The 12,448-nt window shown below is 37.8% G+C and overlaps 1 protein-coding gene across 10 annotated transcripts in view; it reads left to right on the top strand.

The window, feature by feature from the left end:
• ATP2B2 (ATPase plasma membrane Ca2+ transporting 2) overlaps nt 1-12,448 on the top strand; it is a 170,583-nt gene that overhangs the window by 131,555 nt on the left and 26,580 nt on the right. For all 10 annotated transcript variants that reach the window (XM_065642940.1, XM_065642939.1, XM_065642938.1 and 7 more), the window contains 2 exons: nt 3,405-3,511; nt 4,250-4,441. In XM_065642940.1, coding sequence (XP_065499012.1) covers nt 3,405-3,511; nt 4,250-4,441 — 299 coding nt within the window. The remainder of the gene's footprint in view (nt 1-3,404; nt 3,512-4,249; nt 4,442-12,448) is intronic.

The raw sequence follows: 12,448 nt of genomic DNA, 5'->3' as shown, positions 1-12,448 counted from the left end.
CAGACTTTCTAAATTCTCATTAAATTAACAGGGAACTTCAAAAAGTTTGGAAGTATTAAAAACTGATCTGTACAGAACTTGCCTGTGAAAATATATTACTGCATCTATGTTTAAGAAATATAAATACGTGCAAGCATATGGGCTGGTCAGCTTTACGGTGTCAGTAGCCCCTGAACTGGTGTGCATCTTTGAAATGCTCAACTGTGGCTAAGTTATTCCTGCCTGTTTTGAGATGGAAAGAAATATCTAAACCAGGATTTTTCTTCTCCCAGAACCAATAGTTTCTTACTGATGTGACTCTAAGGGTGACAATGCACGCAAGAATTGTTTAAATAACGCAGCATTTATCCTGCAATAATGGGAGAACCTGAGACCATACTTGATGTTTTTGATCTGAACCATGGGTACAGATAGTTCCTTGTTGAAGAAATGGAAGACACATTGTTGGTTAATAATCTGAATTATTATCTGGAGTGGATTTGATTTAATGCTTGCTTTAATGTTAGATGGCAGGAAGGTGGGAGATATAGGATATATTTCACTTCCAGCTGTGGATGCAGTACGGGTACCTTTTACAGCAAGCTTGTGCATATAGAGCCCCTCTTGATAGCTACACATACCTGTTTTAAATATGATCTTCTCCTGCATCAGAAACAAGCTGCTTGCTCCGAAAAACGTGTGCAAGCTACTCCTCCCCAAATTCCTGCAGCATCGGCGGAGTCTGTGTGTTATGCTCTCGGTGCATTCCTGCGGCTGTTGAATAAAATTCGTTTTGACAGAGGAGAGTTGTGGCTAAACAGCTTAAGATGAGGGAATAGACCAATGAAACAGCAAAGGCTGTTTTGGGAGTAACCTTCGCTGAGTTTTAGGAATTCCCCTCTTATATCTTGCAGACCTCTTGTTACTAAAATACATAAGCGTATTTATTTTTACTGTGAGTAAAGCAGTTTATTTTGAAGACACTTCCTGGCTGTTAGACATGAATAATTAATACTAAAGTTTCTTTTTGGCTGTTTTGAATGAGTGGAAAGGCCAGTGAATGTTCAAGAAATGGGGTTCTCTTTATTGGCAGTCTGTGAGGTGATGCCCATATTTAAATTTGTCACTGATCACTGCAGCAGTTGTTCTCCACAGCTCTGGGTTGCAGAGGGAGTCCCCTTTGCAGGCATCCCTCTTCTGGTTGGTCTCCTTACACTGTTTGTAAAATCTACACTGGCCTATTCCTCAATACTGAAGAAAATTCTGGATGTGAAACATTATCACAACTATTAACAGAATGGTATCAAAGAAAGGAAAAAAAAAAAAAGTAAAAGAAAATGTCGTTAGGAAGGAAACAAGACAACAATTCTCAAATGTGAGGAAGTGGGGAGGAGGAACAGATGAAAAAGTGGATGCAGAAGCCAGGGAGCCTAAGTATAGCTATGATAGATCCTCTGGATTCCAAGTAATCACTAGTGCTTCATTTTAGAAATTTGTCTGATGTACAAATGGAAGTTCTGCAAAGATCTCTCTTCCTCTGAACACTGAAGTGTGTCCACGTGCTGTTGTGCCACGCAGCGACATACTTCAGCTGACACTAGCAGGGCTCACTGTGATGAAGGTGTGTGGCTGAGATGCTGATGGTGACCGAGATCATTCCATCTCTGTTTTTCCATTAGTGCCGCTGATGCAGTTCTGTGCTCAGGAGGATGCTGAGCTTATCTCAGCTGCATAGTTTGCTTTTAGGGATAAAAACGACTACGAAACCTTGTAAACGACTGAGCTGCATCCAGCAACTGGCTGATGCAGAGCAGTTGGGTAGTGTCGTCATTGACATTAGAGCACTATTTGTATCTGTTAGGAGGTCGTTTGTTGGAGCCTCTTCAACTTGATTTGGGTTGTGCTTCCATTTGGAATCCGGCTGTGCGAGGATGTTATCTTCCTGTCTGGAGCAGTTAATACTATGATATATCAGAGGTTTTAATGCCTTTTTTTCAGAAGCTTAAACTATTAATTTAACATCAAAGGGTGTATTAATAACAAGAAGGGAAGACCAAGATAAATGCTTTTAACAGTGATGGCAGCTGATGTTCCTGTTTATTTAGTAATACCAAAGGCAAGTCACCCAACAAATTGAAAGCTCTAATTATAAGATTTTATCAGAATAATGTGCCATTTATCTGAGTTCATATTGCCAATGGAAAGTGAATAGGTTTTTTTTCCGATTTTCATAAGACTGAAAAATACAGGACACTAAGTACTTCCATACTGCATTGCAATCTCTGGGTGCCTGATAAGCCTGAACCTTGCCAAGAGGCAGCTATTGCTCTGTAATCTGCAATTTCCTATTTCTGGTTAGTTATCTGATATGTGAGTTGGTTTTTTTTTCTTTCCAGAGTAGAATGAAAGCTTTTCATACTGGGTTGGTTTGGTAATTGTTTTTTAGAGGATATAGCTTTGTGCAAAATGTGTTAGCAAAAGGAATTTTGTCATTTTTCCCCACTATGGGGAGGTGTTCTTGTATCCTACACAACAATCCTGTATTCCGGACACACATCTGAATAGACTCTGACATGGAAGTAAAAGCATGAGTGGTGAATGATCTCCATCCGATTAAAAACCACGGCTTCTTCTGTAACCTTAGCAAAATTCTTTATTCTTTTCCTTACTTTCCCCACCTGCATAAGTGGAAAATACTTCCCTGCGGGCTAGTTGCATGAAACTTGATTCACCAAGTGAAAAGTGCTTTGTTTTTTCAAATTATCTCAAAATGAAAGTAGAAATTATTTTATTATGTCTATTTATTAAAATGTTTGCCTCCAGAATTTAAAGAATTATATCTTCTTATTGTTTGGCAGAATTGAACATGTCTGTTAAAATGCTAATTTGGCTCCAGCTAAATAAAATTCATCAATGGCATTTGTTATCTTTAGGTTCAGCTGATTGCCAGAGGCATCCCAGTAAAGCAGATATTACCGTTCAGTCCCAGTTCAGGAGAGTTTTCAGCATGAACTTAAGTCTTCAGCAAATCCTTTCATTGACGTTTGGTCAGAGAGCTGGGCTGAAAAGGCTTTACTGTGACACATCATTTTAAATAGTAGAAATCTTCCAAAAGAACTATTAATATATGAGCTGATCTCATTCCCTTTGAAGTCTATGCAAGTTCTGTTGGTGTTTTGATGATGCACGACCAGAACTTCCCATGTAAATTCTAATAGTGATGTCTAGTACTGTACAGTAATGATGACGCTGCTTTCATCCTTATTTTTCTTAAAAATCAACTCTATTAATAAATTTCTGTAAGACTCGTGTGTTATAATGTAGTCTATATTACACAGATCCTGCTATTTTTTAGAGGGAACTTTATCTTGCTGATTGTTTTTTATAAATGTGTATATATACACACACATATACATTTTTTGCAGGTATTATTGACAGCACACAGGTGGAACAGAGGCAGGTTGTAGCTGTGACTGGTGATGGAACCAACGATGGACCAGCACTTAAAAAAGCTGATGTTGGCTTCGCAATGGTATAATTTTGAGTATTTTTACTGATGTTTGCATCCTTATAAATTTGCTATAAGAGGTTTTTCATTCATTAAGTGTTGAGAAAGTTGCTTAGTTATTACTTGTCAGTGATGCAATATATCGGAGGGAGCAAATTATGTTGCCTCAGAATCCTTTAAATTTTGCTCTTAGATTCACTGATATTGCTTGTTTTGATAATTTTTCAGTATTTTGTCTAAGGTAATGATTAGCTATATGCAGAATCCTGTGTCAATACAGAAAAATGAATCCTGTGCTCTTCACAACAGTGGGGCGCTATTTTGCTTTGGTAAAATCCATCACTAATTGTAAAGACCTCTTCCCAACGTACTCTGACTCTGAAGGCATTAACATACTGGACTATACGTAATTCTAATTTTTGTTAGCAATTCTGCTCATGTATATTAATAAAATATCATCAATGATTAAAAAAACTCAGAAGATCACTAGTCATTAAGGTGATAATTTAAAGTACTCAAAACTATAATCACATGAATTCCACTGCTCTCTATCAATTCCCTTTTCTGTGTCCTTATTCACTTTCAAAAGTAGGCTAAATCAGTTAACTTCCTAGCAAATATAAAAGGCAGAATATAGTTAGCACTCATTGTTACTGTGCTGGGAAGTCTCTGTATAACTGTAGACTTTGACTATGAAGATTTGTATTCTAACTGTCTCTGTACTTTCCAGTAGGTAATTTTTTTCACAATTAATTTTTCCAGGGTATTGCTGGAACAGATGTTGCGAAGGAAGCCTCAGATATCATCCTAACAGACGACAATTTCAGCAGCATTGTGAAGGCCGTCATGTGGGGACGCAATGTCTATGACAGCATCTCCAAGTTCCTGCAGTTCCAGCTCACCGTGAACATCGTGGCGGTGATTGTGGCTTTCACTGGAGCGTGCATCACCCAGGTAAGGGGAACTGCAGGGCCAAACCCTACCAAGCTCCATTTTCTTCTAAGTAACAGTGGTTGCCATTTGATTCTTACTTTGTACAACAGAAAGTATGCTTTCTGAAATTCTTCTGAGCATTAAGAGTGTATTAAAGATCAAGCTTCTAAATGTTGAATAGCCATTGACATAAGGAAACCTACTAATCCATCTTCTTCTGGAAATAAACTGCTCTGAGGAGCTGCTTTATGCTGCCTCCATACAGCTCCCTGGTTTTGATTACCTGTTATTGTCATGATTGAGCCTGTGATGATAGGACAGAAACATGAGGGACTGGGAGAAGGAAGAAGTTATGTGACCGTACCTTTGTCTCAGAATGTTTCACTATTAAATACGTGTTTCTTGATGGATTATGGAATGAGATTATTATCTTCAAGAGAGCAGTACTGACACACAGCAGTAATCCCAGCAAGGGAGCTTTTTGAATGATAACATTATTTTGGTGCTTTCGGGCAATTCCTTTTAATTTCAGATGCAAATGGCAAACCAGTTAAATGACACATACAGTTGGACTTTGATCTCTCTTTGTCCCTCTACATTAATCCCTCATTGCAATCCTGCTGTACTTGCAACATGTCTAGGTCTTTTACAAAAAGCCTATGTGAAAGCAAACCATTTTTTTTCCTCTTCAAATTACTACTTTTTGATGAATAAAATTAATTTGTCTTTTCCCTAGAAAGAAAACAGGTTGTATTTTGTACAGTGTGAGGTTTTTATCCTTCATTAGAAAAACATGCAGTTTTTAGTGCTGTTCGCTACCTAAAATAATGCATAATTTCAGATGCTGCAGACAGGTGCTGTTACAAAATGCCTCCTTTGACTGAGACACACTATGGGAAAGCCAATGCTTCCCTCTGTTGTGCATCACACAGATGCACAGACCTGTTTCAGCAGGTAAACTTCACCTCATGCACACCTGAGCAAAACAATGAATAAGTCATTAGCTGGGCTCCAGGGTAAACTTACATTGTAATCCTGGAATTGATACTTGAAACCAGAAACCCAGCTACCTTTACAAAACCATGAGGTCAAACTTCTCCCGAGCCTTGACTGACATATAGAGGCCTTTATTGTGGCGCCTGGGAGTCTGCAAGCTCCCGGCTCCTGCGTGCACCGTGCAACACCTGCGGAGGTACAACCATCAGCATCTGGCTCCTCTGAGCTGAGTGAGCACAGGTTTCGTGTTAGGGCGAGATGCTCAGAGAAACCAGAACTGGCTGGTATTGAAACAAGCGGAAGTGATATTAAATGAAATAACTATTGTATTCCATACAAAGGAAGCACTGAAACCTCAATTCACTTGTTTTTGGAGAAGAAATTGCGTGCTGCTACACGCTGGATCTCTAGCGCGCCGCCCCAAGGTCTTGGTGATGCCTTGTTGTCACAATTGGGCATGTGCTAAGGGACAAAATTATTGATGTTGAGGCAGAAGTTGGACAGCTTTTCCTCTTCCCTTGGGAAATATTTCCAAGCATATTGAGAAAATGTTTAGCTGTAAAGTGATTGTTGCTGCTAACAGAAGGTTGTGAATAAGGATGAAAACTATGCGAGGTCAATCCTCCTGGATTTTTATCAGTGGTACAAAACTATGTAGAAAAAAGTGCTAACACCAATGTGGTAAGAATACCACAATTGGAACTGAGATGAGTGCTTCCTTCTGAGACCCTGTTTAATAGACATCAAGATTATGATTTTTTTTTTTTTTTGTTAATGTCCAGTATTTTTTCAGTTACTTCATGAAAACCTAAAGGGAAATATATTCTATTTGTTAACTAAGGAATTTCTATTTTATTCTCGAAGAGGTTAAACATTACTGAATCAGTGCAACCATATTCCCCTTCTAGTTCTGGAGCTTTCTTCATTGTTTGAATCATGGCATTGGCTTCTAGAAGGATTTGGATCAGGCCCAGTGCATTTATATTGCCCCAGTTGTCTGTAAGACCATCACTGAGCCTGTCAAGCCTGTCATCCCTGTTGATGGGTTTTAATGTATACCTCCTGTATTTCTGTCCAAATAGATTCTTATACAGTTCCTGTATTTGGCAGTAAAAATGCAAATCCAAAATAGAGAACTGAAAGGAGCTGAAATTGAAATTGTGGCAAAAAGGCAGCAGTTCTTTCCATTGTAGTTCTGTTTACACTCAACGGCCTGACTGCTGATAATCTCAAGTAGCTCTCAGTTCTCCCTCAGTCAAGAAGCATCTTGCCTTACGAATGAGCATTATTATATTAGGCTTTGACTCAAAGACTCTAGCCACTGAAAGGGCATTGCGTTTGTTTGGCTCATAAGCTTTCCTAAAAATTATACTTGAGAACATACTGTACCCTCTGGTTGCTATCAAAATAGCTCTAGCACAAAACACATGAATGTACCAAAAAATCTTGCATAAACAGGGTAGGCGCACACACACAGATATAAGTCTGCAAAATTGCACGCAGGTCTTAAATGTTTCAGTCAAAATAGTCATTTAAGTTCTTAACAAACACATGAAGCTAAAATCTATAGTTTCCAAAAGGCAACACAGCTTTCTGCGACCTTCAAAATGATACAAAGAGGGTCTGCACTGGACTAAATTTTACTTTGCTTTTAGGTAGTCAGGTTGGCTTTCTTTGACACACAGAATATAAATTTAGTCCACAATTCGTATTCAGGTAAATGAATATTACAAAGGCTATCCTTTTGGTGATACTCCATCAAACCTAGAATGAGAAAAATTTTATGTATCCGTGCTTCTTAATGCCACCTCTCAAAAACTCTGTTCTGTGGTTCAGAACCAGCACATTGGGATGCTTTGAGTATGAAGCTTCTTTCATGCATACCTAGCCTCTTTGCTGTTACTACTGCTAGTGCTTAAAGGAGGTATGAAGATAATAAAATCTTTGTTTTGACTATTTTTTCCAACACTTGGCTTGTGTTTTGCAACAAAATAGACTTAGTTTTATTCAGCCTTGGTCCTGCAATTGCATCGGTGTACGTGTAAATATGTGTATGTGGTCATATCACTGCAGGACTCCTAGCGAAACCACAGCAACTCTGCATTAATGAAAGGGTCCAACTGTGTCAGTGCTGTTATGAGTGAAACTAGACCTCTGAGGAGCACCCAGACAATGCCTTGCCAAGTAGGAGCTGATTCGTTAGGAGTGTCATGGAGAGGCTTAAGAAAAATGTTAGGTAGGACCTCTGACCATTAGTGGTTATTTTAAGAATCTGCTGCTTGTTTTCCTCCATTACATAAAGTCAGCATCCTTGCCAATTCCACTTCAGGGACCTACTGTTTAGCTTAATTCTGTTAATTTTAAGCAAATATTATTTTGTTATTTATATACCCAGTGACTGATTCAGCAGTATGCTCCTGTTAGAGAGAACATCTACCGTATCTACTATTTCTATTTTGTCCTGGTTTGCTGTTTCAATAGATGTTTAACTGCATGTACAAAGTGTACGTGACCCTACATGCTACTGCAATAAAGAAGTAGCATTGGGCTATTGAAGAAGTTACTATGCAGACTAAACGGGACCAATGCAAATGGTCACTTGCTATTCTCTGTCACGGGTTCCAGCACAAAATCATATTAAAGTGAAAGAAATCATTATCTATGTAGCAGAGGAATTACAAGTACAGTGGCACCACTGGCAAGCTTAGTGTGGCTGCTGCCAAAACTAAACTACCCCTCACAGGGATCTAACTTACACTCAGCCTTGTTTTAGTTTAAAGAAGCTCAATGTATAAACCAGGAGTTCTGAATTTTCAACTAATAATGAATTTTTGTGTTGTGATTCTAAAATTGCATAAAGTGCTCTGAGATGTAGGTCATACAAGAAATCCAAGCTTGAAGAAGTCTCTGGTGAAAAGCAAAATCAGGATCACTCAATGCGTGGCTGCAGAGGTGCTCGTACTTTTGTGCTCCGCGTGTCCACAACACCCACCACTGAGACCACAACTGTTCCTTCTGTTAGGCCCGTGTCAGTGCATTTCTGTGGCGCAGTGCAGCTGAGCTGTATTAATTCACCTTATCTTTCAATTAATCTAATTCATTTACCTCTTGCTTCCTTCTCTCGGTGTTGCCCTGTGCATGCTTTTATAGGTATGGTTAAAAGTGCTTATCTTGACCAGTTTGCATATAGTTGTCCTTTCTGTTTAGCAACCATTACCTCAGGTTAACCCAATGATTTATTTTTCCAGTGGATTTCTGAGATATGAACTCTTATATTCTGACTTCATTCTCTGAATAACATTTTGCAGAGCCCTTGATTGACTCAGTGAGGGTTCTTCTTTGGAGCTCTGCCTGCAATTGTGACTTGTACTTCCAATAAGTTATTGCTCCACAGCTCTAATATCATATACAGTTCTATACATGCCTTACAAAGCCAGAAGGTTCATCCTGTTTCCTATCTCCAACATATACACAGTACCAAGAAAATATCAGGTCATTATGCTTGAAGCTGTTAAAAACAATCTGGGTGTGTACAAAATAAAGATTTAAAAATGCAGTTCAGTCAAATGGAAATGGTTTTTACTGGAACTGCAAAGCTGGCAGGTTTATCTTCACACCAAATTTTGTCTGTGTCTCCAACTGTTGAGGCAATGGAACTATTCAAAAAGGTTGCATTAAAGAAAAACAATGGCTGTGTTTTAACATTCAAATGATTATTCTTGTACTCGGAGAAGGACTTAATGTTTTAGCAGACATTAGGAACTGAAAACAGTGACTCTATAGGACATTATGTTTGGAAAATTAAATGTTAATTAAAAAGCACTGTAGCAATGAACTACCGCATGAATCACTTATTGTTTTTACAGATGTTGTTCAAAAACTCAAGATGATCTATACTTAGATGTATAAGGCAGTAATTTACGTGGTTATAATGTTTTACTGCAGAACTGTATTTGGCAAATGTTAAAATAATAGCATTGGCAAATTTGAAAAAGCTATAATATGAAATCAAAGTGTTTAGCTTTGTTTTGGGAAGGCTTAGAGGCATGGAAATAGAATTGAGGGTGCCACTTCCATACAATTAGTAGACAGTGTGATCTAGCAGCAGGAGCGAGGGCTAACTTTTATGCATTGATGTATATAAAGTTAACCTACCAGAAATGCTCATTTTCATGAAGCCATGCATGTGTTCCGTGACAAGTGGGAGTAAAGAGGTAAGGGTGAAAATAACTTTTCATTCCCTTACATCTTGTCATTTAAATCAAAAGTAACAAGCTCTAAAATTTGTGAGGTTCTGCATGTCACAAAAGATTTGTAGTTTATTTCCAGCCTTTGGTGATTTGTACTTTTAAATGCTTCCAAGATATGAGGTGTAACATCACTTGATTTAAGGGACATTTTCCTTTTACCTCTAGGCCAATACTAACCTATTCCAAGGTCAAGTGGAAAGGAATTTGACAAATAAGTGGTAATTTTGTGTGGTTTGCAGTTTGAACAGCTTTCATCCCCAAAGTTTTCAGAAAGTGAATTAAGAATTATTAGCTAGTCACTTAGTGGCTAAAACACAGTGAAAAAGAACATCGAATTTGCATCCCTCTTGCATAAGTGAGTAAAATCTGTAATGGAAGACTAAGCTCCTTAGCTGATACGTATTTTCCTCAGTTTCCACCAACTAATCAGAAATCAGATAGAGTTGCAGTGGAAATTTCATTCCACTGCCTGCCCAGACTAATGTGTATTTAATGTTTTGGCTTCAGCTTAGAATGAGCTTTCACACTTGACTGAACAGCATAGCACTGCCAATAATAGATAATTATTAGGGGCACCGTAGCCACCCAAGGTGATTGGCAGTGTGAAATGGTGAGAACATGTTGTTGCCAAAACTGACGACTGCCAATTACAGTTGTGTGATTTAGAGACTGAAATAATGTGACATTTTGTTATGCTAGGAATATGTCAGGCTCTGATAGGCACCTGAATATTTGACTCTTATTTATTAAGCTTAACAGACAAATGCAGTTTTAGCGACATAGAAGTCAGTGCACGAAGAGGAAATTCAGCTATTGTAACATCTCAAAGTAGAGAATTTTTCTCAAGAAAACTTATTAACTAGACAGGTAAAAATATGACAGAAAATTCTTCAGTAGAAAACTTGTTTTCCCTTTTCTCTATATACTGTGTCCAAGCCTAGAGTCTCTGAGCCCTAGCAACAAACTGCTTTTAGTGCAAGTACACTCCTCGTTTGAGCCATTAGTATTAATAAAAATAAATGAGGTCTCAATTCGAAATGAGGTTTGTCCTGATTGCTTTTAGTCCTTTAGCCACCTCTAAAGCCAAAGAGGTGTTTCTGCAGCTGCATATCAAATGAGTGAGCTGAACTCTCCAGATAAGCCCGGTTAATGCAACCCATAACCAAGAGGTCAGGAATCTATTAATGCCAATCTTCCTCCCTTCCCTGATGTACCCAACCTGTAAGACTTACAAACAGTAGGTTGCTTTTCTCCATCCCTTTGAATAAGCAAAAAAATATATTTTTTAAAATAAATGAAATGTATCAAAATTTTTGTAAATATAGGAGTGCTAAAAATATATTTTCAAAAGGAAATAATATTTTTTCTCAAGGGAGAGCTGGAATATAAACCAGATCTACAAGAGACCAAACCACTTACCCTTGTTCTCCGTATGTCCCTGGGATACCAAATGGATATTGTCCCTCATTGTTTGATAATATTTCATTAAAAATGAACATTTAACCATTTGAAGAAAAGGGCAGCGTTTGTAAGGTGTTTTTATTGGCTTTGATTTGGCTTGTATGCTGTTCCATAAATTGCTTTGCTTTGCTGCTGCAGCACCATGGAATGTGATGCACAAAGAGAGTGCTCTGATCTTCCAGCTTTCACACTGCAGATTAACTCCCTTCATTAGAAAATTTATCACACTGATACCTTATTACTTTTGAGATTCTGTTTTCCTAACAAAACCTGTCTATTTGAAACATTTGAAGCAGACCTGACTAATGCTGCAGGTTTGCATTCAGTCTAAAGGCATAAGGAGGTCATTTGATACAAAAAAAAAAACCTGCTTCATTTTTCCCAAAACGGCTTCTTGAAGCAATCGCATCTTTCTGCCATTACAGCTGCCCCAGTGTGTTACAAATCAAAACGTTATAATAATCATCTGGAGTTCTCCTGAGATCTGTGTTGGTTTATTTATTTCCTTTTGAGGGGGTTTTTACAGCCTGACCTAAGTCCTCTGTAAATGACCATAGACTCTTTCTTGAATTAAGTGAGGAAAGAGCTCCTTCTAGCGGTTGGCGATCTGCTTCAGAAAACAAATACTTCATCCTGACAAGCAGTAATGTGTTGGGGTTTTGACTGTTTTTCTTTCTACTTCTGTAGTTTTAAATATGCTATCCTGTTACTCAGTAAAATAATAAAGATTTACTCACATTTGCATATTTTATATAGTTTAATGAGTTTCAGAATATTTAAAAAATTCAAATATCAGCCTTTTTATCACTTCTATTTTTAAAATATATTATTTAAGTAAGATGTATTAGTAATTGTTTCATATATTTTTAATTACTTCAAGCTGTTTCTCAAAAAAAGCAGGTAGGTTATAGTAAAAGGAAACATTACTTTTTAAATTGTTTTAGTGTCATTTTTCTTCCAGGAAAGAAACTCCTACTTGTATTATCTAGTTACCTACATTCAGCTGAAAATTTAAGCAAGATGCATGAAGTAACAGAGTATTGTAAAATGTGTTATCAATTGTTAATGTTACGCTTTAGAAGAATTGCGTGATTGTAAATATTCCTGATTTAAATGACTGGAGAGAAATAATATATCTTTGCTCAGATCACTGAGCTTCCTGTGACTCTGGTCCTGCGTAAGAAATCTAAGAAAGGTCAGAGCAAAGGAGCGAGTATTTCAGTGTCCCATCTTCAGCACTGCCTGCGGTCACACCGGAAGAAATGAAATCACAGTAAATGACCTGACAACAGTTCTTTTCCTAGGAAAAATGTAACTTTCT

The sequence above is a fragment of the Caloenas nicobarica genome, chromosome 11 (assembly GCF_036013445.1).
Source record: "Caloenas nicobarica isolate bCalNic1 chromosome 11, bCalNic1.hap1, whole genome shotgun sequence".
Classification (NCBI taxonomy): domain Eukaryota; kingdom Metazoa; phylum Chordata; class Aves; order Columbiformes; family Columbidae; genus Caloenas; species Caloenas nicobarica.
The sequence above is the reverse complement of the archived record's forward strand: the minus strand, read 5'-3'. Positions and strand labels throughout refer to the sequence as shown.